The sequence below is a fragment of the Phodopus roborovskii genome, unplaced genomic scaffold (assembly GCF_943737965.1).
Source record: "Phodopus roborovskii unplaced genomic scaffold, PHOROB, whole genome shotgun sequence".
NCBI classification, from domain to species: Eukaryota; Metazoa; Chordata; class Mammalia; order Rodentia; family Cricetidae; genus Phodopus; species Phodopus roborovskii.
In genome coordinates this window covers 9201396-9228664 of record NW_026126546.1, presented here as the reverse complement: position 1 = coordinate 9228664, position 27269 = coordinate 9201396, and the positions used below count along the sequence as shown (strand labels likewise).

General features: G+C 48.3%; 1 protein-coding gene across 2 annotated transcripts in view; it reads left to right on the top strand.

Annotated features, from left to right (window-relative positions):
- Uvssa (UV stimulated scaffold protein A) overlaps positions 1–16815 on the top strand; it is a 34159-nt gene extending 17344 nt beyond the window's left edge. For both annotated transcript variants that reach the window (XM_051200298.1, XM_051200299.1), the window contains exons 7-13: positions 1701–1806; positions 9719–9890; positions 10348–10470; positions 11927–12110; positions 12563–12674; positions 14919–15093; positions 15895–16815. In XM_051200298.1, coding sequence (XP_051056255.1) covers positions 1701–1806; positions 9719–9890; positions 10348–10470; positions 11927–12110; positions 12563–12674; positions 14919–15093; positions 15895–15988 — 966 coding nt within the window. In that variant the 3' untranslated portion in view covers positions 15989–16815. The remainder of the gene's footprint in view (positions 1–1700; positions 1807–9718; positions 9891–10347; positions 10471–11926; positions 12111–12562; positions 12675–14918; positions 15094–15894) is intronic.
- Positions 16816–27269: the final 10454 nt, after the last annotated feature.

Here is a 27269-nt window from a genome sequence, read left to right as displayed (position 1 = left end):
ATTCCTGGGTAGATTCTATACAAAAATAATTTTCAGGTCCGTGGCTCATTGTTATTCAAACGTGATTGATCGTCGTCATTTGCTCAGCTCGGGAGTTAAGTGCCCCTGTCATTTCCAAAGAGTATAATTGGGACGTTTCACAGGTCAGCGGTGGAGACAGGCTTCCCTTTTGATCAGTGTTAGACTGATAACAAAAATTACAGTTTCCGATGATTAATGTCTCCTGTGCTTCCCAGATGCACAACTGTGGGCTGCACCAAAACAAAGTACATTTGCATCTGATTATGCTCTATCGGGCAGCAGTCTCCCAGGCTGGGGCATGGGGCCAGCAGGCATGGCCAGATGTGGCTGCTGATGGCTCCAGCAGCCCCAAGATGGAGCCTGGCTCTACCTGGGCGGGCAGCATGCTGAGCTATGGCATAAGTAGGTGATGCACCTTCATCCTTGGTGGCTATCATTTGCTTGGCTGCCAATGCACAGTGGAATAAGTTATTCTCTAGATGTCCTTCTCCCTCCAAGAAATAGTTAGGACCACAAGGAACATCTGTGAATTCAAAGTGTTACTGCTGGAAGTAGTTTTTAGAATTAATGTTTAAGTTTTTCAGAGTTTTTCTTATAACCCTATAAGGGTCCACTAGTTGGCCCTCATTTGACAGAGGCTTTCCTTGTATCAACTCTGCCTTGGAGCTTTTGTTTGTTTGGTTGGTTGGTTTTTTGTTTTGTTTTGTTTTGTTTTTTTTGAAATGGGATCTCTCTGTTACCTCTATTATGAAGCAGTCCAGGAACTTGCTACATACACCAGGTTGGCCTCCTCTAACTCACAGAGATCCACCTGCCTCTGCCTCTTGCCTGGTCCACTCTCAGACATTGATGGATACTCAGTGCAGAGCTCCTGCTGGTCAACTAGGGCTCTATGTATTGTTATTGTAATTGAATCTCCTCTCCATCTCAGCCCTTATATATTCCCCTTTGAAATTAAAGATGTGTACCATCATTCCCAGTCAATTGCCCTGGAGCTTTGGAAGCTGCAAAGGCATTGAAACTTGGGGAGCACCCAAATTCCAGGGGCAACACAGCTCAAAGGGCCACCACAATCTGAGAAGTGCCACATTCCTAGGGGCATGGACGTCCTTGCCCTGGTGAGCTGAGCCTGGCCCTCTAGTGTGACAGGTGGGCAGTGGAGGAAGGTTGAGTTTCTGGCATCCTGTCCTGGGAGTGGAAGACTGGAAGACTGGTCAGTGGGAGATAGGGTGAGAGGAACCTTATCAGGGGATGTTTCTGCAGTGAGGTTGGAGGAGCATTGGGTCTGAGGCATACTGAATTCTATGAGCTGTGACCATGATGGCTTACTTGGGCATGGTAGAGCTGTAGGTGGGATGGCAGCAGCATTAATTCAGGCTGTGGTGCCTGCTTAGTGGGGATGAGCAGCTCTGTAAGGACCTGGTGATGTGCACTGCGTCAGGCACAAGAGAGTCGATGGTGGTTAGGGAATGGCTCCAGGTGGGAGCTAAGCAAAGGCACTGGGATTTAAGAATGAGAACAGCCTTAGAGACATTGTAATTGAAGACCATCCACATCTGAGACTGAAGTCCCAAACTAGAGAAATGGCCCTATGAGAAGCAGCATCTGTACACGGCCCAGGGACAGCCGTTGTTGCATAGAGCTGATGACCTCATTTGTGCTTGGGGATGTTTTCACAGACAGAAGCCCTAGAGGACAGCGAAGATGAGGACCAGGACTTTGTGGAGGTCCCAGAGAAAGAAGGTTATGAGCCCCGAATCCCTGACCACCTCCGGGCTGAATATGGTGAGCTGTGGGCCCGCAAGGGGCAGGATTAGACATCAAGGGTACCGGGGAGACAGGTCCCCAGTCTGGACAATGCCTCTAGGTTGTGACATTGACACAGGGAGCTTAGCCTTCAGCTTCCCTTGTATAGCGGTTGTGTCAGTAATTGTTGCTTGTGTTTAAATTGTGGAATTTTTCTTTTGTGCCCTGAGTCCCCAGGGGCCAGCACATGGGCAGGCATCCATCACACAGTCTTCTGGACCATTTGATGCTCTGGCTTCAGGGCAGGGGTACAGTCTGATGGGGATGCCTTTGCCCACAGAGGGTCTGAGCCACGGTGGAGGGGAGGCAGATACCATGATAAAAGCATCCCAGCTTTGTGTCTGTGAGGCCACAGGTGTGGCCTCTGACTCAGCAATGTCTGAACACCTTAGCAAGAATCAGCTTGTCACACACATCACCACTGTGACAGACAGGAGTATCCCATCTAGGATTTTCCTCTTTTCCAAGAACTCTAAAAGCTTGTGCCCTTCAGAGAGAAAGTGTAGACTTAAAGGGGACCTAGGACCCAGGTCACAGCCTTGGGTTATGGCATCACTTATGTCAAGAGGAAGCAAATACAAACAAGTACCCTGGCTTCTCTGGGGAAGAACACAAGTAGATTTGAACTGGTGTCTGTGGGGTGGAATCTGAATTTGTTAAGAGAATTTAGATGAATATATGACTTGTGTGTGAAGAAGTCATGACCTGTTGGGGGTGTCATACCAATTAGCCCCAGGCAGTCTCAGCCCTCTGCCCAGGGCCATCTGCTACAGGCTGGGCACTTGGAGGTCAGTGAGTGTGTGACTGTCAGGAGGAACCTTTCACACGAAGCGAGTACTGGTGACCTCTTGGCTGAGCATAGTAACCTGGTCTGGCCCACTCTGCAGGAGTCCCAATGTTGTAAGACCCCATGAAGAGCTCCCTGCCTAGTAGAGATGCCATCTTATACCTGCTTGCCTCACCTGCTGGTTGTATGCACCCTGCCTTGTTGAGTTTTGTATACCCTTTCTCCAGACCTAGCCTTGCAATGCTCTTATGGGGTTCCTCAGTCTGTAAGTCCATGACCCCTAAACCTCCTCCACCCACATGCTTCTCCAAGCACCCATCTCTATCAAAAATGGATTTTGCCACTTCCCAGTATATCTTTTCACCTAGTGGGAAATAACTCATGGCCAAACCCTCACCCAAAGTGGTCACAGCCAAGTGCCACACCCAACACCTGGGGTACCCAAAAATGCTTCAGGTATATTATAGGATGGCATGGCCATCCTCCTAGGCCCAGGGTGGTCTTTGCCCCCTGTTTCTTTTACCCTCAGCTGGATGATGCCTTGGTCTGGCAAGGTGCTGATATGGCTGTGGCTTTATCTAAGTCCACCAGAGTCTAGAACAGTGGGCAGACATTTCTGATGGTCCAGGCAGTGTGGGTAGCTCTACTTATGTACAGGGTCCTATCTGCCTAGATGTTCTTCTGTCCTCTTTGGAAGCCACATTTTCCTTTCTTAAGCTGGGGGTGGGGGGACTGAATAGCTCTCCTCAGAGAAGCTGATTGGGTCTTTAGCGGAGCCTGGGAGCCAGCAATGATTCAGGGCTCATGGTTGCACCGGAGTTTTTTTGTTTGTTTGTTTGTTTTTTTTTTTTTTTGTTTTGTTTTGTTTTAGCTTGGGCCTCTGCACCCTGTTCTGATGTTCCATGACCTTCTAGCAGATATGCTAACTCTGACTTTATATGGGCTTAGAGGAGCTCCAGGTCATATGTAGTAGAGCCAGCAGTGACAAGCCAACACTGAGAACCGTCCTCAAAGAACAAAACAGCTTCTTTAGTCATAGGAGAGGGTGTCTTTGGCCTGTGGCTTGGGAATGGCCAGTGGTGGTACCAATGAGGACAGCAGCCTCTGTTCACAGATGCTTATTCAGTGTCACATCTGGGAGGTAGATACACACAGTGAAGCTCTTTTCAGCCACAAGTAGAAATTAACAGGGCTAGAGCAAATCCTATAGTCCTCCTGACTAGGGATGGTCCTGTGTCTGCCTGTACCTGGATGGCTTGTGACTTGCTGGCCATTTGAGTCCAGCAAAAGAGGCTGAGCTGTAAAAATACTTTGAAGCATCTCCCAACATTACTTGCAGGGGCATAGCCATGGGCAACCTGCTGTGAAGCTACACGGGTACTGGCTGCACAGGAAATCACAAGTGGCTCTGGTTTGGTAGTTACAACCCTCATCTACTCATGGTCATCCCAGCCTGGCTCAGGCCTCACAGCAGAGTTGTGTTCCTAATTAATGGAGAATAGTCCATAATTTTCAATAGAATACTTTTGGTTCCACTACTGAGTGTTCGGTCATTTGTTACATAGCAGTAGTAAGTCCACTGCCCATAGCTCCTGCACCCATGCCCATGCCCATCAGCCTATGTGTCTTTTCTTCAGAGCCTTCCATGCATACCTGATCATGGAAGGGCCTCCAAAGCTGGTAAGGGACTTCATCCCAGCCTAACAGAAAGGCCCTGGTGTCTGCTTCATTATCTTTAATTCGTCCCTTTCTTGGGAAGGCTCTAGACATCTGCTTTAAACCTGGAAGGCAGTAGTGACTGATGTGGTCTGAGCCAAGTGTTGTTCTTTTGTGTTTTCAAAATGACTTCAAGTGGAAAGCCTGGCAGAGGCTGGGTGGGCTGGTTGGGTGTACAGGTAGCCGTACAGCAACCACACCCAGTGCATACAATCTGGGCCGAGGGCCTCAGGTACCAGGGAAGGGTTGGTGGGCCCTTGAGGCCAGGATACGTGACACACCGAGTGAGTGTGATGGTTCCTGGGACATTCACAGGGGGTCTGGGGTAAGGACACTAGCCCCACTGGCAGGACCTGTGGCAGGGATGGAAAGTAGGAAGCCACCATCATTGCACCAATGTGGACTCCCTCGGGAGTCCTGGGAACTAAGTCAGCAGCCTATGCTGGAGTGTCCAGACAGACAGACAGTGGGTAGTGAGCTCACTTCATAATACTAGTTTATAGTCCATCACTGTTTTTCCAATTAAACACAGGCGAATCTGAAGTGTTAGGTTCAGTCTAAATCCACACGGCTGAGGAAATCAGGCTCTTTTTTCTTTCTCATTTCTTTCTCTGAATTTTCACTGAGGGGCTTTTATCTTCCCCTTAATCCTACCATTTCTGTCAGGACATAATCTCTTTCTCAAATTTACATTTTAATTACAAGGCCAGCTGAACTAGGTAAAATCAATAATGTCAGCGCGCGGCAGCCTAACTTTGTGCGGAGCCCCAGCCTCTCCATTTCCTCCTATCGATCCATCTCTCCCACACTGTCTGCTTTAGTGCTTCAGGCAAATAGGTGCCACTTGGCCAATTTAAACAAAAAAAGGAGCTTTGGACATTTTTATGATTCTTTCTAAAAGCAACTATGGGAGTAAATTTTGACCAAGGGACCACTGGAGTCGGCCCTCGAGGCAGCAGGGCCGTGGTGGCCAGCAGGGCGATGTCTCACTCTTTAGGGTCACGCATCCTCAGGCCTGAAGAGTGTGCTCTGCTTTTTGGGTTTTAACTTTGAAAATATGTCAGTGAGATTGATTTTTCTAGGACGGTGTGAAACAGTGGTGTGTTTGGTGCCCTGAGTGTTTACCCTGCTCTAACACGCTTACCCATCTTCTTAATGGTTTAAAACAACAAATCAATGAAAAATATATTTCATTCTTGTAACTCTTAGGAATTCTCATATTGATCTTTTGGCTGCGATTGTATCTATCTAAATGTCACATTGTTCACTACCAGCCTTGCCTCCCTGCTGTGTATGTATGTATGCAGGGCTGGGCTAACTGCTGGCTTCCACATTGCTGGTAACATTGTGATGGGAAACACGAGGGTCACATGGAAGTGTTTGCCAACCAAACCTTGGACACTGTTTTTAGGACAGAGCAGAGAAGGGGCTGCCTGTTACCTTCTGACACACAGTCAGAGCCTGGAGGTGGCAGACTGTGACAACTGTGACTCCACTACCCTCTCTGAGTGGCCCTACACAAGTCTTCTGCTTCCCACCCATGAGTCTCCAAGAGACAGGAGCCCTTACCTGTACATAGGGTGTACCAGGTGTACCAGAGCAGTAAATATTTCCTCTTTCTGGACTGCATCAGCTCTCTTGTCATGGTTCTACTCCAACAGCAAATAAATGCCCATAGCTAGGACCAGCAAGACTTTGTCATGGGAACAGGCAGTATAACAGATTTGGCCTTTTGCCTCCAGGGCCCCAGGAAGCCCCGAGGAGCAGCTGGTGGTTTCTGTGCCATGTCAGGCTGACCTCTGCTGCAGCAAGCCTGTGATGAGTCCAGAACTCTGGTGACTTAGTGCTGTGACCCCTCAGAGCTGGAGGCTTCACCTTCCCAAGGCCCTCAAGTACAGTTGGTCTGCCTTGATGGATGTCTCTTTGTGTGCATAGACTTTGTTTTATTTGGCCTTGGAAACAGTGTCCTGCATTGAGTTCGAGCTGCCTTCAACTTGAAATCCACCTACCCAGGCCTTCTGAGTACTGAAATCATATACCTGTATCATACGCCTAAACACTCATTGACCTTAAGTCTAGAAATTAATACACAGACTTAGCAATTTTTTTAATGAATTTTTTTCTTGATTTAGGTTCTTACTATGTAACCTAGACCAGCCTTGACCTTGGGATTCTCCTACCTGAGCACCCCAAGATCTGGATGACAATGACATTCAGCTTGTACTTTGACTATTAGGTACAGGTCCATCCACATTTATCATACCTTCATGTATTCTTTTCTCTTAGCCTCTCAGTCGCTGTTTATTTTTATTAGCTGAACCTATTTGACTTGCCCAGTCTATCTGCTCACCGGTTTATTTATTAGTCCATGTGGCAGGCAGTCCTCAGTGTGTTTAGAATTGGACACCATATTTTTTCTAGATTTGCTGCTGCTGTTACTGTTTGGCTTTATTCTCTGGCTTAAAAACATGTCTTTGGCAGGATGGTGGTGGCGCATGCCTTTAATCCCAGCACTCAGGAGGCAGAGGCAGACGGAGCTCTGTGAGTTCAAGGCCAGACTGGTCTACAGCATGAGTTCCACGACAGGCTCCAAAATTACACAGAGAAACCCTGTTTCGAAAACCAACAAGAAACAAACAAACCAAAAAAAAAAAAAAAAAAAAAAAAAAAAATCTTCGTATCCTCCTGACAGCTGTCTCTAATTTTATGACTCACCTAGTTTTATCATTCATTGCTTCATTTTGTGGTTCTGGGGCAGAACCCAGGGCCCCAGGGCCACACACACGTTAAACATGCTTTTCTACCCAGCCCTCAGCCCCCTCACTCACTAATTTTTTTATGGTTTAGTCTATACTGTCCTCTACATTAGACAGGTGATGGTAAAGGACACTCTTATTCTATCTCCATGGCATTGGGCCACCCTGGTACCCTGGTATCCACCGAGTCGTGTTCTGATATCAAGTCATTCACTTGTTATCTTGTTGTGCACTTGTGCTTTAGATTTCTTTCTTGATGGATCACTTATGCTAAAGGTGTTCTTAAAGAATCTGTGAGTGGTGGTCCTTGTAAGGTCTTGGGTCCACAAGACCCCCTGTCTGTACCTGTGGTGGCCTTGACAGCTCAGCAGGGTATTCGGCTATAAGCTTGTCTCTTCTTCCTACACACTTCCTTTTTGTCTTTTTTCTCGTCTGTGGTGCTGAGGATGGGACCTAGGGTTTCACGCATCCTAGGTTCACGCTCTGCCACGACACTATACCCCCAGCTCTTCCTTGCACCCTTCAAGATGGCGCCTCAGAGCCTTTACTCACTGCTGCGGCTGACAGTGGGGTTTCAGCTCACCTTTTCCGTTATCATTAATGTCCTTGAACTTCCTCTTTCAGCCATAGTTCTCCCTTTGCCTCCCCTGGCAGTAAGTCCCTTCGTTTCAGGAAAACTGGCTCATTTCTTCAACTGCTTCCTGCACTTCCTCTGGAAGTCCAGAAACAAGGACACCAGTGCCTGTACATCTGTCCTTCGGACTGCTCAACTGTGCATGTTTGCTCACGTGCACGCCCATTGGTCTCTCTGCCCTTCAGGCACACAGCAAGTAATTTTCTGCCACATTTCCTGCTCTTCGTCCATTTTAAAGAATTTTTTTATTTTATGTGTGTAGGTGTTTTGTGAACTTGTATGTTTGTGTGCCAAGTGTGTGCCTAGCTCCCGAGGAGGCTCCTGGCACAGGAGTCAAGCAGTTATAAGCTATCATGAGGCGCTCGAAATTGAACCTGGGTCCTCTGAAAGAACAGCCAGTGCTCTTAGTGCTGGGCCATCTCTCAGCCCCCTGCTTCTCATCTTTGATAGAAGATGTGTTCAGCATCTTCCTCTTCTGACTGCCAGAATGGCGCTCTGCTGTCTACCGTCCGTCCTGCCCTATCTCAGCTGCAGAATTTGCCTAGTCTAAGAAGTGGTGCATCATCTGTTCCCCTTCTTTGGTGGCAGGGCGCTCAGAAGTCTGCGCTTTTCTGTCAGTGCAGGTCTCACTGGTAGCAGGGTTGGTATCCAGCTGAGTTTGCTCCTGCAGTGAATGTGAGAAGTAGGTAGTGCCTCTGGAGTCCCAGGTCAGACTATGCTGTGGGGCCAGCAAGAGTCAGAGTTGGCCCTACATGCAACCTCCTGAGAGCCAGACCCAAGAGTGGACCGGATTCTGCCATTGGAGATATGAGAGTGAATACTGAGCTAATGTTGGTGTCATCTGCCATATCCTGTACAGATCCTGTTGTCAGGTGTCAACATCATAACCTCCTCTAGCTGGTACTAGGGCAGGTATTCCAGGGTGGCATACTGTAGTCAGGAACTTGACATCTGCCCCACAGCCACAGAAAAGATACTGCAGTCACAGAACCCAGACCTAACTATAGCTACCCCTGTGGCTTTTGAAGTTTAGGGCAGAAGTTGGGAACAACCTTGGGTGCTTTTTCTGAGGACGGTACAGGGGAGAAAATGTCCCACTAAGTCTCTGCTTGAGTCATGTGTCACCCTCATACAAAGGCTGGTTTTCTCTGGTCCTTGCTCAGTGAAGGCAGGGAGGCCCCCTGTCAGGAAGAAGGGAACTGCGTGTTCACATTACAGGTAGCCTCTTTTTAGCATGGCAGGTTTTGTATATAGAAGTTTGTCTTATTTAGGGTTCCTGTTGCTGCAGTGAAATACCACGACCAAAAAGCGGGTTGGGGGGCAGGGAGGGGAGATGGTTTATTTGACTCACACTTCCACATTGCTACTCATCACTGAAGAAAGTCAGGACAGGAATTCCAGCGGGGCAGGATCCTGGAGGCAGGAGCTGATGCAGAGGCCATGGAGGAGTCCTGCTTATTGGCTTGTTCCTTATAGCTTGCTCAACCTGCTTTCTTATAGCACCCAAGACCATCAGCCCAGGGATGGCACCATGCACCATGGGCTGGGACACCCTCCGCCGTATTGATCAATAATTGAGAAAAATGCCTTACAGCTGGATCTCATGGAGGCATTTCCCCAACTGCGGCTCCTTCCTCTCTGATGACTCTAGCTTGTGTCAACTTGACACATAAAACCAGCCAGTACAAAGTCCATCCTCTCACTGTGGGAAGCTGTGGGCAAAGGTGACAATGTTGTTGGTCTATGCTGTGAACAACTCTGAGTAGGCTTCTAGTGACAGTCCTTATAGGCTAGACCTGCCTGGGTCCTTGCCCTGTGTCTCCTACATAAGAGTGTGGCCCCTGTCTAAGAAGTTGAGATGACAGGCATTTCTGGTGCTGTTGGAGGAGTGGATGTTGGCATGTGCAGGTGCATCTGAGGCCTGAGCACAGCACATGGTGCTCCCCAGATTGCCCTGGGCTGCAGAGTGGTGATAGAAGTGGACATGTGTCATTTTAGGGCTGGAGCCAAAGGCCCCACTGAAGACCCTGGAGAGAGGTAGGGCTGTGTGCAGCTTACAGGAGAGGACAAGGATGATAAGAGAAGAGGAGGCATCAGACCCCACCTCTGCAGCTGCCCAGCTGTTGCGGCTCCAGGACTACTTGCCATCTAACTCACCCTCCTCTACGAGGTGACTCTCCATGTCCCATGCTGCTGGGCCCCACTGCCTAATACTGCCACCTCCTGTCTGGAGCACAGGCTGGCCCGAACAGGTTGTCCAAGAACCGAACCCCACCCCCACCCCACTTTGAGAGTAGCCTGGTGTGTGTAACCCTAGACACATAGCACCTGTTGATGTGGGACAAGGTGCGCAGCGGGGTGAGCCTGCAGCAACCGCAACCCTCCAGAGGTCCTGCAGCCGGGCCCCATTCTTGACGGAAATGTGAAACAGGTTCACATCACAGATCAGAGCCAGTGCTCAACAAGGCTAGATTGTTTACTGGGCCTCAGCAGCTATTCTGAAAGCTCAGGCCCAATGTAGTTCATTCATGCTGACCCCAGGCCTCTGGGCTATGTTGGGGTGTGGGGGGGAAAGGCAAGTGGCCACACAAGGAATGGGTAGCCCACATGTACTGATTTGTTTTCAGGGTACCCCTGGGGCCAGAGGAAGCCCAGAAGCAGGCAGAGCGGGCCCGAGCACCTATTGTACCCTTCGGAGTGGACCTGTGTTACTGGGGCCAAGAGAAGCTAACAGCGGGAAAGATCCTTAAGTGAGTGTACCGTATATGGTTCCCAGACTCAGAGCATGGCCTGGCCTTCTATATCTGTGCTCTGGCTCTTAGAACACTGGTGTTTGAGCCTTACTATTGCGCTTCTTCAGGAGGTATCCATGAAGTCCATCCATTACTCAAGGTGAAGGAATAGCTAACAGGGGAATCTCAGTCCTGAGACTCCCCTTGCCATTGTGGCTCCTCCTCAAGATGCAGCAGGCTGATGAGCACAGTGTTAACTGTGTCAGAAGTTGCTTCTTGTTCCCCACGGACCTTCTGAGTGGGGCTTTGCCAGCAGAGCCCAGGCTGCAGATAGCTAAGAGAAGATAGAGGAGCAGAATATATCTAGGAGTACAGGTGAAAACTATAGAAGGAAGGAGTCAGGGGTGCCTGGAAGGTTGCATTTGCTGGCCCTGTATTTAACAGCTAGAGCTGGGAGTCTAAGACTAGTAAAGCCAATGATTGGATGAACCTTAGACTGGGCTGCCTGAGTGCTAAGCTTACGTGGCAGGAGTTGGGACCTCTAGAAATCTAAGGAAAGGGAACCAGGTTTCCCCATGTGAGAGTCCTGGTCCAGGACTTTAAAATGAGGCTTCATGAGATAAAATATTGGTACAGTTAGGTTTGTTGTGTGGAGTCTACAAGTCATACCTCTGTGTTGCTGCTGCCATCATAGTACTCTGGTTATTGGATGCTGTTGCACCCAGTTACAGCCAGGACCAATCAGGATCCTGCCCCCCCCCCCCAGCTCTGAGCAATCCACAGAGGTGCCAGCTCTTAGGGAAGCTTACATCCATGTGCAGAGCCCATAGAATCCTGCTATGTGTCAGTTAGGGGGCAGAGTGGCAAAGCCTGCCCCATTTTCTGGCATCCAGAGAAAAGTGGCTTTAACAAGGTTAGGGGAGGGGCTAGGGCTGTAGTTCAGTGGTAGAGTGCTTGCCTAGCATGCATGAGGCCTTGAATCCAATCCCTAGCACTGCTGGGGCCGGGGCGGGGGTAGCAATGTTTAGTGATAGCAAGGTAGCAAAAGCTCCATCCTTTGGGTCCCTTAGCCGTGCATGAAGACTGGGTATGAATTTATCCTACTTCTTCCTCTGGGACATTGGTGCCATGTCGGGGCCAGAGCCATATTCTCCCACTCCGTGACAGAGACCCTTGACATGGACTCATGTTACTCTCAAAGCCATGGCCTGAGGGCCCTGAGCTGCTGCTCTTCTTTGCAAGGGGAATCTGAGTTCAGGCTAGTGGTTATACCCACCATCTTTGGCTGTTTCAGAACATCACAATTTGATCCTGGTTGGAGTGATCCTGTTCTCCAGTCCAGGAAGGCCTCAAGGCCACTAGGAGTCAGTGTTCTCCCCAGGACTGAAGTGCAATTGGGGTGCATTGGGATTGGCCAGACCCTGTCTTTGGGGTCCAGAGTAGCCACTCTGAGGGTCTCTGGTGCACCTTGCAGATCTGACTCTCAACACCGCTTCTGGAAACCCAGCGAGGTAGAGGAGGAGGTAGACAGTGCCCATGTTTCTGAGATGCTCCGGAGCCGACACATTACCTTTGCAGGGAAGTTTGAGCCTGTGCAGCACCAGTGCCGGGCCCTGAAGCCTAATGGCAGGCTCTGCGAACGCCAGGATCGGCTAAAGGTAAGGCTGGTGGGCAAGGCCATTCGCATGAAGCTCTGGCTACCTAGGGAGAGGCTCAGCCACAACCAGTGGCCTGGGGAAGTGCTTGTCCTCTTTGCCTTCATTCTAGACCAGGGACACTTGCGAGTCCTGAGGAGCCCTGTAGAAGAGACCTCATAAGCATAATTGCTTAGCCACTGGGCCCTGTCTCTGCCCTGGGCCCTGACATTGACTTCTGAGAGACTACCAAAACAGCCAGACTGCTGCTCTGCAGCTAGAGCCCTGTGTGGGCTGTCATGAGCTTGGAGAAGTATGTACATGCATGCAGAAGGTAGCAGAATGGAGAGAAGTGGGTTTGGACAGACAGACGTGAGTTCTCAGACTCCTGCTGCTGTCACTCCCCAGATGCCCCCCTCCTCTAGTACTATTTGTGCTGTCTCCTGGCCATCATCTGCTTTGTGCTTGCTGTATAGTGCCCATTCCATGGGAAGATCATCCCCAGAGATGACAAGGGGCAGCCCCTCAACCCAGAGGACAGAGCCCGTGAGCAAAGGCAGCAGCTTCAGCGGCAGCAGGCACATCCAGGTAGGCATGTGGGAGCATGAGAGGGCTGCAGGTGTGGCCAAGTTGTGGTCACCAAGTTGCAGATTCCATTTGTAACTGAGAAGCAGGTCAGGGGCTCCATGGGCAAGGTTGGGCACATGTGGGTAGTGAGGGAGTTATCTTCAGGGCTCACAGCAGGACTATGGGTACCCCTGACTTGGTGCGCCACCATATCAGCATCTGCACTGAGAGATTGAACCCGGCGCCTTTGCTATGCTAGGTAAGCTGCAGTCCCGCAGGTTCCTGTTCTTATTCCTGCTTCCTGAGCAGACGAGGGAATTGCAGCAGCCCCCGATATAGTCCCCCCCCCTCTAATTCTTGCACTGGCTCTGGCTTGTCCTGCTCAGCTCCTACTCACCTCACTATCTACATGGGTGGTCAAACTCAGACTAGTGTTTAAACCTACCCTGGAGGCCGTGGTCAGCCCATGGAGGACCCTTCTGTAAGGGGGCAGGTCTACAGGCCCCTTCATGCTTCTTGCCCTGTGGTCCTGAGATGCAGATGCCTGCCTGTTTCATCCTGTGCCCAGGCACATGTCTGGGTTGTATAGCGATGGGGAGGGCCCCTGACCTGTTCATCTGCGGGAGAAACCTTCCCTGGTGGCTCACACTCAGGAGCAAATTAAGTGCCTATTTTTGTGTCAACCCTGAAGAGTATCTAGTTTTCCAGCCCTCGGTGGCTTGTTAACAAACAGGTATCAGGCCACGGGCCAAGCCCGGTGCTGGCCAGTCAGATGTGAAATAGCATCTCTTTACTAACTGCAGTATTGATCCCGCCTCCCTCGCACGCGGGGCAATTTTCTTTTCCCTGGTGCTAACCTCGGTGACAATGCACACGGTGCTCCAGGGCCCTCGAGCGCCCAGGAAGGCCGCACAGCCCCAGCATCTATTGATTTTCTTCAAAGGCTTTTAAATTGCTCCTTCATTTTCCTGAGGTGCTCATTCCATCTCCACTGGATGCCGGCATTTTTTCGTTGTGTTTAAACAATTGCTCCATTCACCAGGTTCCTAAACTGTGACGCCTTCTTATTACTGGGAGATAAACTGTTTAGACAGTTTTCCTTAATCTTGGATTAATCGTCCCTGTATCTGAATCGTGCAGTCCTGAGTTCCTTCACTTCAAAAAAATCAGCTTGGAGAGGCCAAGCCATCTGTCTGTCTGGCGGGCTTGCTTCTCCGTCAGTGGACGTGCCCCTCTCACAGTCTGCCTTCGCTGCCACCGTTTGCAGGCACCGATCCCTGTCCACTGTGCCCTAGCTCATGGATCTTTGTCGTTTGGGTGCCCTTGTAGTAAGGAGTGTCAGACACCCTTCTGCCTGCGAGGCTTACCCTGGAAGAGTTAAACTTTACTTTGCCTTCACTCTTCACTAAGCTGACTTTGCCAAGCCAGGCTGGAGCAGTGCCATGCCCAGCAGAGCTTAGGGCAGCCTAAGCCGGAGGTGAGCCAGCAGAGTCTGGGCAGGGAACTCGGGGGTTGCAGGCTCTGACTCCCAGAAGAGCCTGATGCTTATTTATCTGGTTAGCCATCTCAGCAGCCTGACACATGAGCAGTGGTCTTGCCATGGGTCTGGCCTGGTAGTGATGAGGCTGCTCAGTGGGCTGGGTGCTGTCAGTCACTCCACTTTCCATAGACCCTTCTGGCTACCACAAGTAGTGCCCAGCTTACAAGAGGGGTAACTCTGCTCAGCACTCTGAGACCCATAACCACATTTCCTGTGAGCCAGAGAACCCATTTCTAGCCTGCCATACACTTCAGCTCTGGATACCCTTGCCTCACATGCCCTTTATTTAGCCAGCAGATATGTCTGAAAACACTACAGTTGGCCTGGCTGGCCTGACTGGCCATAGCCTAGCAGCCTTCAGGTTGGGAAGTAACCCATAGACACCCTGACTCCATGGCCAGTAGCCTTGAGTACTGTTCTGCTGGAGTGGTCAGGAATGCCAGGAGTAGTGGCTGTTGGGGCTGGGCCTGCCTGTTCAGAATTGGGAACTCTTGAGATTCTAGGGGACGAAGAAATAGAAGCAGGGTAGTGGGAATAAGGAAAGGGATGTCCCTGTGTGGGTCTCATCCCCAAGGTAGCCATATCACTCAGCACAGATGCTCTTAGACTATGGTACTGGGGCATGCAGCAGACAGACTCCAGCCCTCCCTCCATCAGGAAGAAACCCGCAAGGGTCATCCCTGGCTGGTGCCAGGCACCTTTTGAAATCCACAAGTTTTGCTCAGCTTGGCAGGACCCTGAGTTTATGAAGGATGTGGAGGCAGCCACAGGGGTGGACCTCGGCTCCTCGAAGTATAGCAAGAAGGGCAAAGGGAAAAAGAAGAAGCACCCCAACCTCACTGACCTGCGGGAGCATGCCAACACCGCCCGGGCCCGCCTGGAGAAGAAGGTCTTTGCCAAGTAAGAGCTTGTCACTGGCCAGGGCCTCAGACTTTGGTCTGGGATATGTTGGGGAAAAGCCACCCAAGTTGCCAGAAGCTTCTAGTGATTGTATTAGTCAAGGTGATACCAGGATTAGGCATCACAGTGACCTCCAGCCTTGACCAGTGACAGACCACGCCAAGAGCTGGGTGGAAACAGAGCTGCAGCTGGATGCCTTGAGCATTCATCCTAGGAGTCCACAGCCACCTCTCTATAAGCAGAGCCAGTTTCAGCAAAGTGGTCTTAAAAGGCCAGATGCTGGCTTTGCTGTGCCCTGCGCTAATACCATGCTCACAGCAGGGGTAACTCTGCTCTGTACTCTGAGGTTACAGGAGTAACCTCAGGAAAGGCAGATATATAGTCTGCTGGGTCCAGACACTTCATCAGAGTACTAGTCAGTAAGCTCCTTGGTCAGCCTTGGGTGGGATGGAGGCTGAGCCACATAGGCCTCCTGCCTTCTCCTTTTTTCTTTCTGCTGAATCCCCTGACCTCTGGACATGCAGCCCATGTTGACTGTGCCTTCACCCTGGGGTGCAGTCTGAGTTGAGCAAGTGTGCTCTTGCAATTGCCTTCAGGGCTGGGAGATACAGCCAAGGCCCATGGTAGGTTATAGTTTGGATTGGTGAGCCACACTCTATCTGAGCCCTACCTTATAGAAGTCCAATACCCACTGGAAGCCTTTATGAGGTCCAAAGGCAGCAAGCCAACCCAGGACCCCAGAGTCCTGTCAGATCCTTAGTCATATCATATATATCATATCTTACTTTGCTCTCTCCATAGGGCAGCTGTGCAGAGAGTAGTTGCTGCCATGAACCAGATGGACCAGAAGAAACACGAGAAGTTTGCAAACCAATTTAATTATGCACTGAATTAAAAGGCTATGGGATGGATGTGCTGTGGTCCCCTTTGGCCGTCAGGTCTTTTCCTTTCACCAGTTTGCTAGGATAGGAGAATAGGGTTAGGTCTGGGTAGGATCAGAACTTGTATTTTTATGTATGTAAGTAACAATGGAAAATGATACATTTATATACTCTCTAGTAGGCCAGGGAATGTAGCTTAGCAGTAAGGCCAGGGTTTGGTTTCCAACTATTTTAACCATACATATGGCACCCCACTTACAATCCCGGATCTTGGGAACATAAACAGGACTGTGAGTATGGGTTACAGAGCAAGGCTGCTTGAAAGACAACAAAAAGACATGAGGTGATGCACACCTGTAATCCTGGCACTTAGGACGCAGAGCAGGAGAATCAACACAACTTAAAAACTAGTGTATGTAGTAAGTTACAGGCCAGCCAGACTTTGTAAGGACAGTGTGTTTCCAGCGAAGAAAAAGCCCTTCAGAATAGCCTACTGCATTAGAGTCAGGGGTAAAGGCTGCCACCCTAACTGGTTGTAGGTCAGGCCTTGGGCAATAAGTGTGTCCCCATTAGGTCTGTAGATTTTATGATGGCTCTAGAAGCCCACGCTTTCATGCACGTGCTGTTTAATACAGATGTGCAACTCCTAGCACAGAGCTCTGTGGAATGTTTCTGTTGAGCCCTAACCCACATATCATGCAGCCCACTAAGTACACAGATGTATAACCAATGATACTATCTGCTTCCAGAACTTTATCCCCCTAGGACGAATTGCCTGCCAACCCCACTCCTAAGCCCCCTTTCTGTTTGAGGATTTGTGTTTTCTAGAATAATTGGGTCTATGGCTTTTTGTTTTTTTGTGTTTTCTTTTGTTGAGATGTGGTCTCTTTATGTAGTTCTGACAGTCCTGGAGCTCACTATGTAGACCAGGCTGTCCTCCAACTCACAAAGATACTCCTGCCTCTGCCTCTCGAGTACTGAGATTAAAGGTATAAAGGCATCTGCCACCACTCCTGGCTGAGTTCATGGCCTTTTGTTTCTGTTTTCTTTCTCTTTATTATAAGGTTCTTCCATGTTGTAATACATACCGATACTTCGTGTCCATCAAACCAGCCAGCCCTACAGAGAATATTAGAAGGAATACTTTGGACTGAAGAGAGGAATAAGCATAGTTAAGAGAATACAGAAAGAAAACAAGTGAAGCTGTAATTACTAAAACACAAAATAGGACAAAGAATACAAAGAGCAAAAACGACAGTAACCAACGCACATCTTTAAATGATAACTCTATAATGGCCTCAGCTCCCCAATCAAGAGATAATGGTTAGTTGAATGGATTAAGAACTCACCTTCAAAGATTAGAGCTACCTTAAAGTGTAGGATGGGAAAAAGTATTCTAAGCAAATGGGGCCAGAAGCAAGCAGGTATCACTACCTTTCTATTTTTATTTTTTTTTTAAACATTTATTTTTTTGTCTCACTATGTAGTCCTGGCCTGCTATATAGACCAGGTGGGCCTTGAACTCACGGAGATCTGCCTGCTTCTGCCTTCCAAGTGGTAGAATTAAAGTCATGTGCCACCTTGACTGATTAGTATTGCTGTTTTAATATCTGACAAAATAACCAGGTGATGGTGGGTCATGCCTTTAATCCTAGCACTTGGGAAGCAAAAGCAATTGGGTCTCTATGAGTTCACGGCCAGCTTGGTCAGTATAGTGAGTTCTAGGACAGCCAGGATTACATAAAGAAACCCCTGTCTTGAATAACATATATATTTCAGATTAAAAATAATCAGAAGAAATAAAGAAGAACACTTCATTCTTACCAAGGACAGTTAACCAAGAATGCATTACAGTTCTGTATGCACCAAACCCTGGCCCACCCAGTTTCATAAGAAATATACTATTGAACTTAAAGACACAGATTTCTCCAATTCAGTAGTAGTGGGTGATTTCAGTACCCCTCTTTCTCCAGTAGTCAGGTCATCTGAATGAAAAAAAAAAAAAAAAAAAAACAGAACCATCAGAATTAAGTGATATTATACATCAAATGGAACTAACCAATCAATATGCACAGAATGTTTCACCCAAAACACCAAATAATATACATTCTGCTCAGCAGGCCATGGACACTTCTCTAAAATAGATCATATAGACCAGGAGTTGGTGGCATATATGCCTTTAATTCAAGCACTCAGGAGACAGAAGCAGACAGATCTCTAAGTTTGAGGCCAGCCTGGTCTACAGAATGAGTTCCAGGACAGCCAGGGCTACACAGAGAAACCCTGTCTTGAACACCACCACCCCAAAATCAGAAAAGCATTAAATAAATGACTTTGATATAATTCAGTAGTTTAGAAAAACAAGAACGAACTAAACCCAAATCTAGTAGAGAGGAATAAATAATAAAAATAGCATAAATTAATTAAATCAAAAAAACACAATACAAAAAAAATTAATGAACCTAAAAGGCGATTCATTGACAAGCTATCAGCAAATCCTTAGTCCAACTAACCAAAAGAAGCAAAGATATGAGTCAAATTAATAGAATTAGAATTTAACAGAGAAACTCACAGCAAGTACCTACCAGTGCAAAGTACTGTAGGGAATACTTTTAAAATCTATTCTTCATTAAGTTAGAAACTCTAGAAGTGGACAAGACACACATACGGTGTAGCTACATGCAAGCAAAACGCTCATATGCATACATTTTTAAAGAATTTTTATTTTGCATGTGATTGATGTTTTGCCTGCATGTATGTCTGTGTACCATGTTTATCCTGGTTCGTGCAGAGGCTGGAAGAGGGGGGGGGGGGTCAAGTCCCCTGGAACTGGAGTTAGAGTATTTGTGCTTATTGCCCACTTGTATCTGCTCAAACAATGTCCCATTTTTAATTGGGTTGTCTTGTAGGAGTTTCTGTAGGTGTTCTAAGCACTGCATCCCTGTGTAATGTGTTCTCCTTGTCTTCTCACCTTTAAACTTCTTAATCTTTTTAAAATTACATTGTGTTGTGTACATACATGTAAGGAGGTCAAAAGACAGCCTTCAAGAGTCCATTCTCCCCTTCAGCCATGTGGGTCCTGGGGCTTGAACTCAGATGGGAAGGCTTTACAGCCAAGTGCCTTTACTCACTGAAACCACCTCACTGGCCCCAAAGTTTTTCATTTTAATAAAGTACATTTATGTTTATTTTTGTTGTTTGTGCTATTGTTACCATATGTGTGTGTGTGTATACACATATATATACATACATACATACATATAATACATATATGTATTGTTCAATTTCAAGTCACAGAGATTTACTCCTAGGTGTCCTGAGATTTTTATTTGTTTTGTTTCTTTTTGTTCTGTTGAGACAGGGTCTCTCTGTATGGTCCTGGCTGTACTGGAACCAGCTCCAATTCTGCCAGCCTCTGCCTCCTGAGTGCTGTAACTAAAGGAGTGTGCCACTTCACCTGGCTTTCTCCTGAGAATTGTATAGTTTTAGCTCTTACTTTAAAGGTTTGACCCATCTTGAATCAAGTTTAGTGTGTGCTGTGCGATTGGACCAGCTTCATTGTTTGCGTTCAGGCTGCTAGTCGTCCTTGCACCTTTGGTGAAAAGATTATCCTTTCTCTTTAAATCATGTTTTGATTGCTAACCAAAATCATTGGCCATTGTCTTAGTTAGGGCTACTACAGCTGTGGTGAAACACCCATGACCAAAGCCGGTTGGGGAGGAAATGCTTCTTCAGCCCATGTTTCCACATCACAGTTCATCAGGACAGGAACTCAAGCAGGGCGGGGACCTGGAGGCGGGAGCTGATGCAGAGGCCATGGATGGGTGCTGCTAACTGGCTTGCTCAGCCTGCTCTCTTATAGAACCCAGGATCGCCAGCCCAGGATAGCACCTCCCACAGTGGGCTAGACTCTTCTGCATCAATATCTTTTTAAGAAATACAACCTTAGCCTACAACCCAGTCTTACAAAGGCATTTTCTCAATTGAGGCTCCCTTCTCGCAGATAACCCTGGCTTGTGTCAAGTTGACATAAAACTAGCCGTCTCACTCCTGACTTCGCACACAAGCACTGAGTGTGATATTAGCTGTGGATTTTTGTAGATGTTCTTTATCGTGTTCCTTTTTAAATTTAATGACGTCATTTTACTTTTGTCTCTTTTTGCTTGTGGTTTTGGTGCCATTTAGAAGAAACCGTTGCCTCATTTCAAGCCACAAAGGCTTCCTTTTTATTTATTTATTTTGGTTTGTTTGTTTTGTTTTGAAGCAGGGTCTCACTGTGTAACCCTGGCTGACCTGAAACTCATGTAGAGATCTACCTACCTCAGTGTCTCAAGTGCTGAGATTAAAGATTTACTACCTCTCTGGGCCTAGTCCTTATGTGTAGAAACTTTAATCCATTTTGAGTCAACTTTTGTATGTGTTGTTAGTGTTTTGTCTTAAAAGACTCAATTTTATAAAATTTTTTTGCCTCACTACTAAATGTTTTTGCTGTGTTTATTGAATTGATCATGTGATTGTCCAGACAGATGCAATATATTATATCCTGTTCATATGTTGAGCTAATCTTGCACTCATGGAATAAACTCTCTTTGCTCATGGTATCTAATCCTTTTCTGATGCTCATCCCTTTGCTGGTATTTTACATCTGGTGTCTAGTTTTCTTGTGTTTGTTAGTATTCAGGCATCTGTACTGGCCTGTCCTTGGGGTTCTGACAGGATACGCCATCAGCTGCAGCCACTAAGAGCAGCTTCTGTGCACATTCATTATGTTCCCTTTTAAAAGGACCCTGCCCACCTCCCATCCTTCTCTCTCTCTCTCTCTCTCTCTCTCTCTCTCTCTCTCTCTCTCTCTCTCTCTCTCCCTCTCCCCCTCTCTATTCCCCTCCATCCTTCCCTCCCTCTCTTTCTCCCACTTCCCTCTCTCTCCCCCTTTCCTTTCTCCTCTCTCCTGCTGATCCTGTCTCCAGAGGCTTTCCCTAATAAAAAACACCTCTGTTTAAACCCTGTCGCATGGTGCCATTCTCTCGAGTGCTGCTTTTCTTAAATCACAGCAGTGTTGCCTGCCCTGGCTGTCCTGGAACTAGCTCTGTAGACCAGACTGGTCTCAAATTCACAGAGCTCCACCTGCCTGTGCCTCGTGAGTGCTGGGATTAAAGGTGTGTACCACCACTGCCTGGCTTCATGTTACTTTTCCTTTTTTTTTTTTTTTTTTTTTTTTTTTTTTAAAATAGATTTCCACTCTGGCTTTAGTTGTTTCTTTTGGGTTGTTTTGGATATGATTTTTCTCCTTTTCATATTTCTTAAATTCCTTAAATCAATTAGCTTATTGATTTAAATCCTTTATTTTACCAGAGGTATTTATAGCTGCAAGTTTTGGTCTATACATTATTTTACTTTCATCTTTTAAGTTTTTCCATGTTGGTTTTGTCTTTTAAATTTTTTGTTTCGAGACAAGGTTTTACCCAGCTAGCCTTAAACCCCTGATCTGCTGCCTCTATCTCTCAAATACTTGGATTCAAGGCATGTGTCCCTCACCCAGAAATTTTTTAAATTTTCAAAGAACTTTCTAATTTTTCACCCACTCTCTTCCTCAACTGATTACAAGTATGTTGTTTGAGAATAAGAAATCTTGACAGAAGGGACATCTCTTGGGTTTTGTTTGGCAGCTGTGCTGAGTAACTAACATGTTGGGAATTTTCAGCTGTTGCTTAGGGTGCCTTTCATTGCCATTCTGCTGAAGTTTAGGGATATAATGAAAAGGTCAGTAGGACATCAAAGCCAAAGATGACCAAGCACACACGGGAGTCACACAGAACTGGGCTGGGTTTTGTGTTTTTGAGACAAGGCCTTGGTACACATACCTCAGGCTGACCTCAAGGGCCTCCTGCCTCAGCCCCTTGAAGGCTGGGGTCACAGTTGTATTTGTGTGTGCAGTGCTGGGAACTGAACCCAAGGCTGTGTGTGTGTGTGTGTGTGTGCACGCGTATGTGCGTGCGTGCATGTGTGGGTGCGTGCATGTGTGGGTATGTGTCTGTTGCCACTGAACTGCACCCTACCCCTCGGCCATCCTTCAGGAACCATCCCAGGAGGTTGGCTATTAGGAACCTTTGTTAACTACCAGAGTTTTGAAAGTTTGTTTTTGTTGGTTACTGCTGTGAACCTTCATTCTACCTTCTAGAAAGATCTCCCTGCAGAACGCTGCTATGGGGATGGATATGCTGTCCTGCATCGGTCCTTACCCATTGCTAAAATCTGGAATTATAACTGCTAAGCCCAGGGGTTAGCATGATTTATTCCTTGTTTTCTATTACTTTTGTGCATCCATATTCCCCTTTAAATCACTGACCTAAAAATATGAACTAGGAAATACCATTTTTAAAATTCAGGTAGCCAACTGCTTGTCCCTACACACCTCTTCTCAGGTCGGAAAGACCATCTGCACTGTGTTCAAGTCCCCAATGCAGTGGTTCTGGTCTGGCGACCTGAGCTGGTAGCTGGTGAGATGCAGGCAGCGTTTTTACTTATGCAACTTTGTGGTGCAATTTTAGGTGAAAGAGCTCTTGTATGTGTCTGCTGTGAGGTAAAGCTGCAGCATCAGGGATGGGGTAAAAGGAGATACGGTACCGTATGATAGGGACCAGTTGGTTAGCCTGGTGATTTTTGTGTTCACTTTTTCAATGGGTCTCCTTGACTTTATTGTAAGAAAGATTTGCCAGTGTGGCTGGCAGGATGGGAGCAAGCCAGGGGCTATGGTGAGGGTCTGGGTAGTGCCACTCAGCTGGGCACTGACCACAGGGTTTTCACAATACCCAGTACCCAGTCTCACTGTATTTGCTGCAGTGTAGGCCCTTGAATCAGGAGGAACAGGTCAGAGCACCTGGGTCCAAGTGGGGCCAAGGCTCAGAGCTGGAAGAAAGGCAGCTTCTGGCCCTTGGGAGCCAACAGCTTCTTCACCTGCTCAGGCTGCGGGTCCTAGGAATGGACTGCAGAAAAGGAAAAGGCAGGGCTGGCAGGCTTTGGGGAAGGGCTGAGGCAGCCAGCTGCAAGCTCCACAGACAACACCCATTAGGGCTGTGAGTAGGGTTGACACAAGCCAGCACTCAAGGGCCTTATCCTTGGAGCAGGCACAGGGCTGCCACTAGTAAAGTGCATGCCTGGAGGTGTTAGGGCTGGTGCAGACCTAACTGGCTGGGCCATAGGGATGGCACAGTATAGACACTGCTACAAAAATGGGTATCAGAATGAATGTGAAAACTAAACTGGGATGTTTCTGTCTGATCGGAGCCAGGCCACGAGGAGGCCACATGACATCATGAAGATTGTTATGTGTCCAGGTTGTGGAAAGCAAGCAACCATGCAGGCTTCATCTTCCCAGCCACCTCACAGCCTGGGGAAACTGGGCTCCAGCCATTGCACTGTCTCCAAAAGGAAAGAGGAGTCTGCTTACTGAGACTTGCCATGGACCTCCATTCCACACACATTGCTTGTGTCAGCTTTGCCAGAATTTAGTCACACTGCCGAGCAGCCCCTGTCCAAGAAGCAAAACTTAGTTGGCTTTGGTTTGTTTTCGAGGCAGAATTTCTCCTCTCTCCTGCTGATCCTGTCTCCAGAGGCTTTCCCTAATAAAAACACCTCTGTTTAAACCCTGTCGCATGGTGTCATTCTCTCAAGTGCTGCCTCAAACTCACCATGCAGTCGAGGATTATCTTGAACTTTAATCAGCCAGTCTCCATTTCCTGAGTCCCAGGATTACAGTCATGTACTGCCATATCTCGGTTAAGCAGTGTTGGAGACTGAACCCAGGGCCTTATGTTTGGTGGGCAAGCACAACCGAGCTTCATCATCAGCACCAGAAACTAGTCTTTATCCCAGGATGTGGAGACCTTACTGGGATCTTCCTCAGTATCTGGGTTCAGCAGTCCTCACACAGGAGGTAGGGGGCAGAGAGGAAGGGGGCCTGGGTGTGGGTTAAAGACGCTCCCTATTCCAGGGTACCTGCCCTGTTTGGCTTTGCCTTCAGGCTTGATTTCCTATTAACAAGCCTCTGTCACTAGAAACTACCATTTGTGGAAGATAGGCAGCTAGGTGTTACAAGGCACACCTGTATTCTTACCACTTTCATGGCTAAAGCTGGATTATCACTTTGAGTTTGAGAATACTCTGGGGTATATAATAAGACCTAGCCTAAAGGGAAAAGAAATGATATGAGCACATTCTGTGTAGAAGAGATGCCCAGGTCAGAGCTGGTTCTAAGTCTTAGAAGGAACAGGACTCCCTATCCCGGGGTCTGGGCAGCTTCTCAACCACCAACACCTAAGTGGGTGTGGTAAAAGTCAGAAAGACCTAATACCTGCTGGCCTCCAGTCTAATGGAGCAAAGACCCAGACTAAGAACTAGACAAACTGGTCTGCCTCCCCCAAGCCTGGCCAAAGCAGAGCGGTAGAAGCAATGGGAGGGCACCCCAGAAACAGCCAGCAGAATCTATACTCCAAAACACACCAGACACCAACAAGATGTGTGTTGAGAAAGCCTGCTGAGAGGCCAGAACTAGACTGGCCCAGCTGGCTCCTCCTATCCCCACACCCAAGCAGCCTCTTGCCTTCTGGACCTTCCCAGTCATAGACAAAAGATCACAGTTGTGATATGTAACAGTGTTCTCCAGATTGAAACATTCCATCCTACAGGAAGCTATTTAAAATGGAAGGTAAACAACTCAAAATAACTTCAGGAAGTTCCTGAAACTGACCAGACTCATTAAGCCCCTCCCTACCAGAGTAAACAATAAAAGCGGAGATTCCCTCTTGGAAGGGCTTAGCTGTCAAGAGGGAAACACTCTTCAACCTGTTGACCTGTCTGCAGGCTGTGCAGTGTCCTCCCGGTTTCCCAGCTTTTTATGAGCTGCCATCCATGCTGGGGTGGGGGTGGCCCTTGGTAACACAGCTGTCTTTGAGTCATTTTTGTTCCTGTACCTATATTCCTGTAAGTAACCCCAATAGAATTGATTGGCTCACCAAGTTGGACTCTGGTGGTATTTGTAATTTGGTCTGCCATGGAATCCCCGTCTGGGGTGAGTAGATTCATTGCATCTCCCCAGAAAATGTTTTGTCACACAATATCACAGGCAAAGGGTTCTATACACAATAAGAAAGAGTCCAGCAAGAAAGACTAGAGGCCAGGGAATGCCAGGGAGTAGCCTCTACTCCATGTCATGGCATGTGGCCATACCCCAGAGCAAGGAGTCAGCAGTGAACCCAGAGATGGGGCTTTGTGTGGTGGGCTCACTGCTTTACAGCCTCACAGCCCCAGACTCATGTTCTCTACCTATCCCAAAGCCTGGGATGGATGTCAGAGGACCCATTAGTATAAGTAGCACTATTTGGGACTTAGCCTTGGCAGATAGGAAGAAGAGTTCAGTCCAGCCAAAACTCATTATCACATGGCAGAATAGTTAGACCCCAGGGGAGTACAGTTGCCTGCTCTCCCTTGCCATCTCTGCATGAGAGCTCTAGAGTCCCAGAGCTCTAGAGTCCCGGACTGTGTCAGCATGCACAGCTGAGTGCAGCAAGGCCAGCATAAGGAAGGGTACCTTGGGTCCAGTGTCATCCGGCAGCTGCTTCCCCGTATCCCTGAGCACTGACACTGACAAGCTTGCAGTGAGACCACACACCCCTTCTTATGCTCCATGGCATCTCACTCTGTGGGCTGGGTTTGTAAGTGAGAGATCTCCTTGAGCTTCAGGAGTGAGCTGGATGGACTGACCCCTGGTATGACCTCTCCATTCAGGCTTCTGGTTGGGCAGCCCCTGTACAAGCCATGCCTGTGGATCATGATTTGTTTTGGTGCCAGGAGTCTTCTGAAGCCTTTTAGGGCTTCTCTGTCAGCTACTGTGTCTTAAAGACCCACCCCTCAGCAGCAAAGCCAGGCATATTCCCAACCCATCACCCATCACAGTTAAATTTATCCTACTTCATGCAGGGTCTCACTCCCTGACCATCAGGAATACAAGTGGTATCCAGTTGAGCCAGAAGGCTGGACCTGCTGCCCTACTAGGGGCTGGCAAACATCAGGTCCAGACAGAAAATTGCAGGCCCAGAGGATCTGGGAAATGGAAAGTAGGCTGCCTGGAGCTGGGCACCCAGGTCTCTGCTGGTGAGTGCAGAAGCTACCTGTCTTGGGGAGATCTTCAAGGGGCAGGCTGGCTTCTGCCAACTGTGCTGCTCTTATCTGCCACTAAAGCCCGTTCTCAATCTGACTCCCAACCGACTAGAGAGTCAAGACCCCTCCAGAAGAGCTCAGTGTGCTGCCAGGAAGGGGGCAGACCAACGGAGCATGCCTGAAGGATAAGCCAAGCCCCATAGTGGAACACTTGCTGGTCCTTTTCAAGGTGAATCAGAGACCCTGTCACAGACCTGAGGATAGTTGCTGGCCTGCCCCACCACCCACCCACTCACCAAACCCCTTCCCCATCCCATCCCATCCCCACCCTTACTAGATCTGCAAAATCTTCTACCATAGCCATAGATGGTTCAGTGTATGCTTTAGGTATGTGCAGCCACTGCTTAGGGCCACCCCTGGGGCTCCTTGAATTCGAGACCACAGCAGAAACTGACACACCTGACCAGGTCACTGGCCTTCCAGCTTGGCTATCGCACTTTCTGGCCAACCCTCAGAGCCCAGCTTCATGCTCTGGGAAGCCTCTGACATCTTACCTACCTATCCACAAGAAGCCTGCTGGAGAGTTGATAGACTGGGGTGTGGAAGGCAATGGAAGCTCCATTTGGAGCCCAGCAGCGCCTGGTTGCAGGGGGAGGGGAAAGGAAAGGGCCTCACTTTTGGAGAGAGGGGGAAGCGGGCTCAGCTCTATGCTGCACCAGCTCCCAAGATGAATCCCAAGACAGAGAGGTGCCTGAGTACAAGCTACCAGAGGGCTGGCCATAGGACACTAAAACGGATAGGAAAACCAGAGCTCAGCGCTCTAAAGTCCCCGCTCAAGGAGACACAGACAGGTAAGAACCCAAGCTGACAGGAAGGCGGGATCGGCATCCTGCGGCGCCAGAGCCTCCGAAAACGCCCGCGTGGCTTCCTGTGGTTTATTAAGAGTTCTGCAAAGTGCTTGAAGCAGGCCATGGGAGCCTCCCGTTTGACCCCAGCGCACACTCGTTTATAAATTTCTCTTCTGTAGGAACAGGCTAGATACAGGACCAACGACTGAAACCTTAGAAAAGAGACGGCCTCGCTCGCCTGAGGTCCTGCGGCCTCGCGGTGCAGTCCCCACCGAGGTCCCAGCACCGAGGT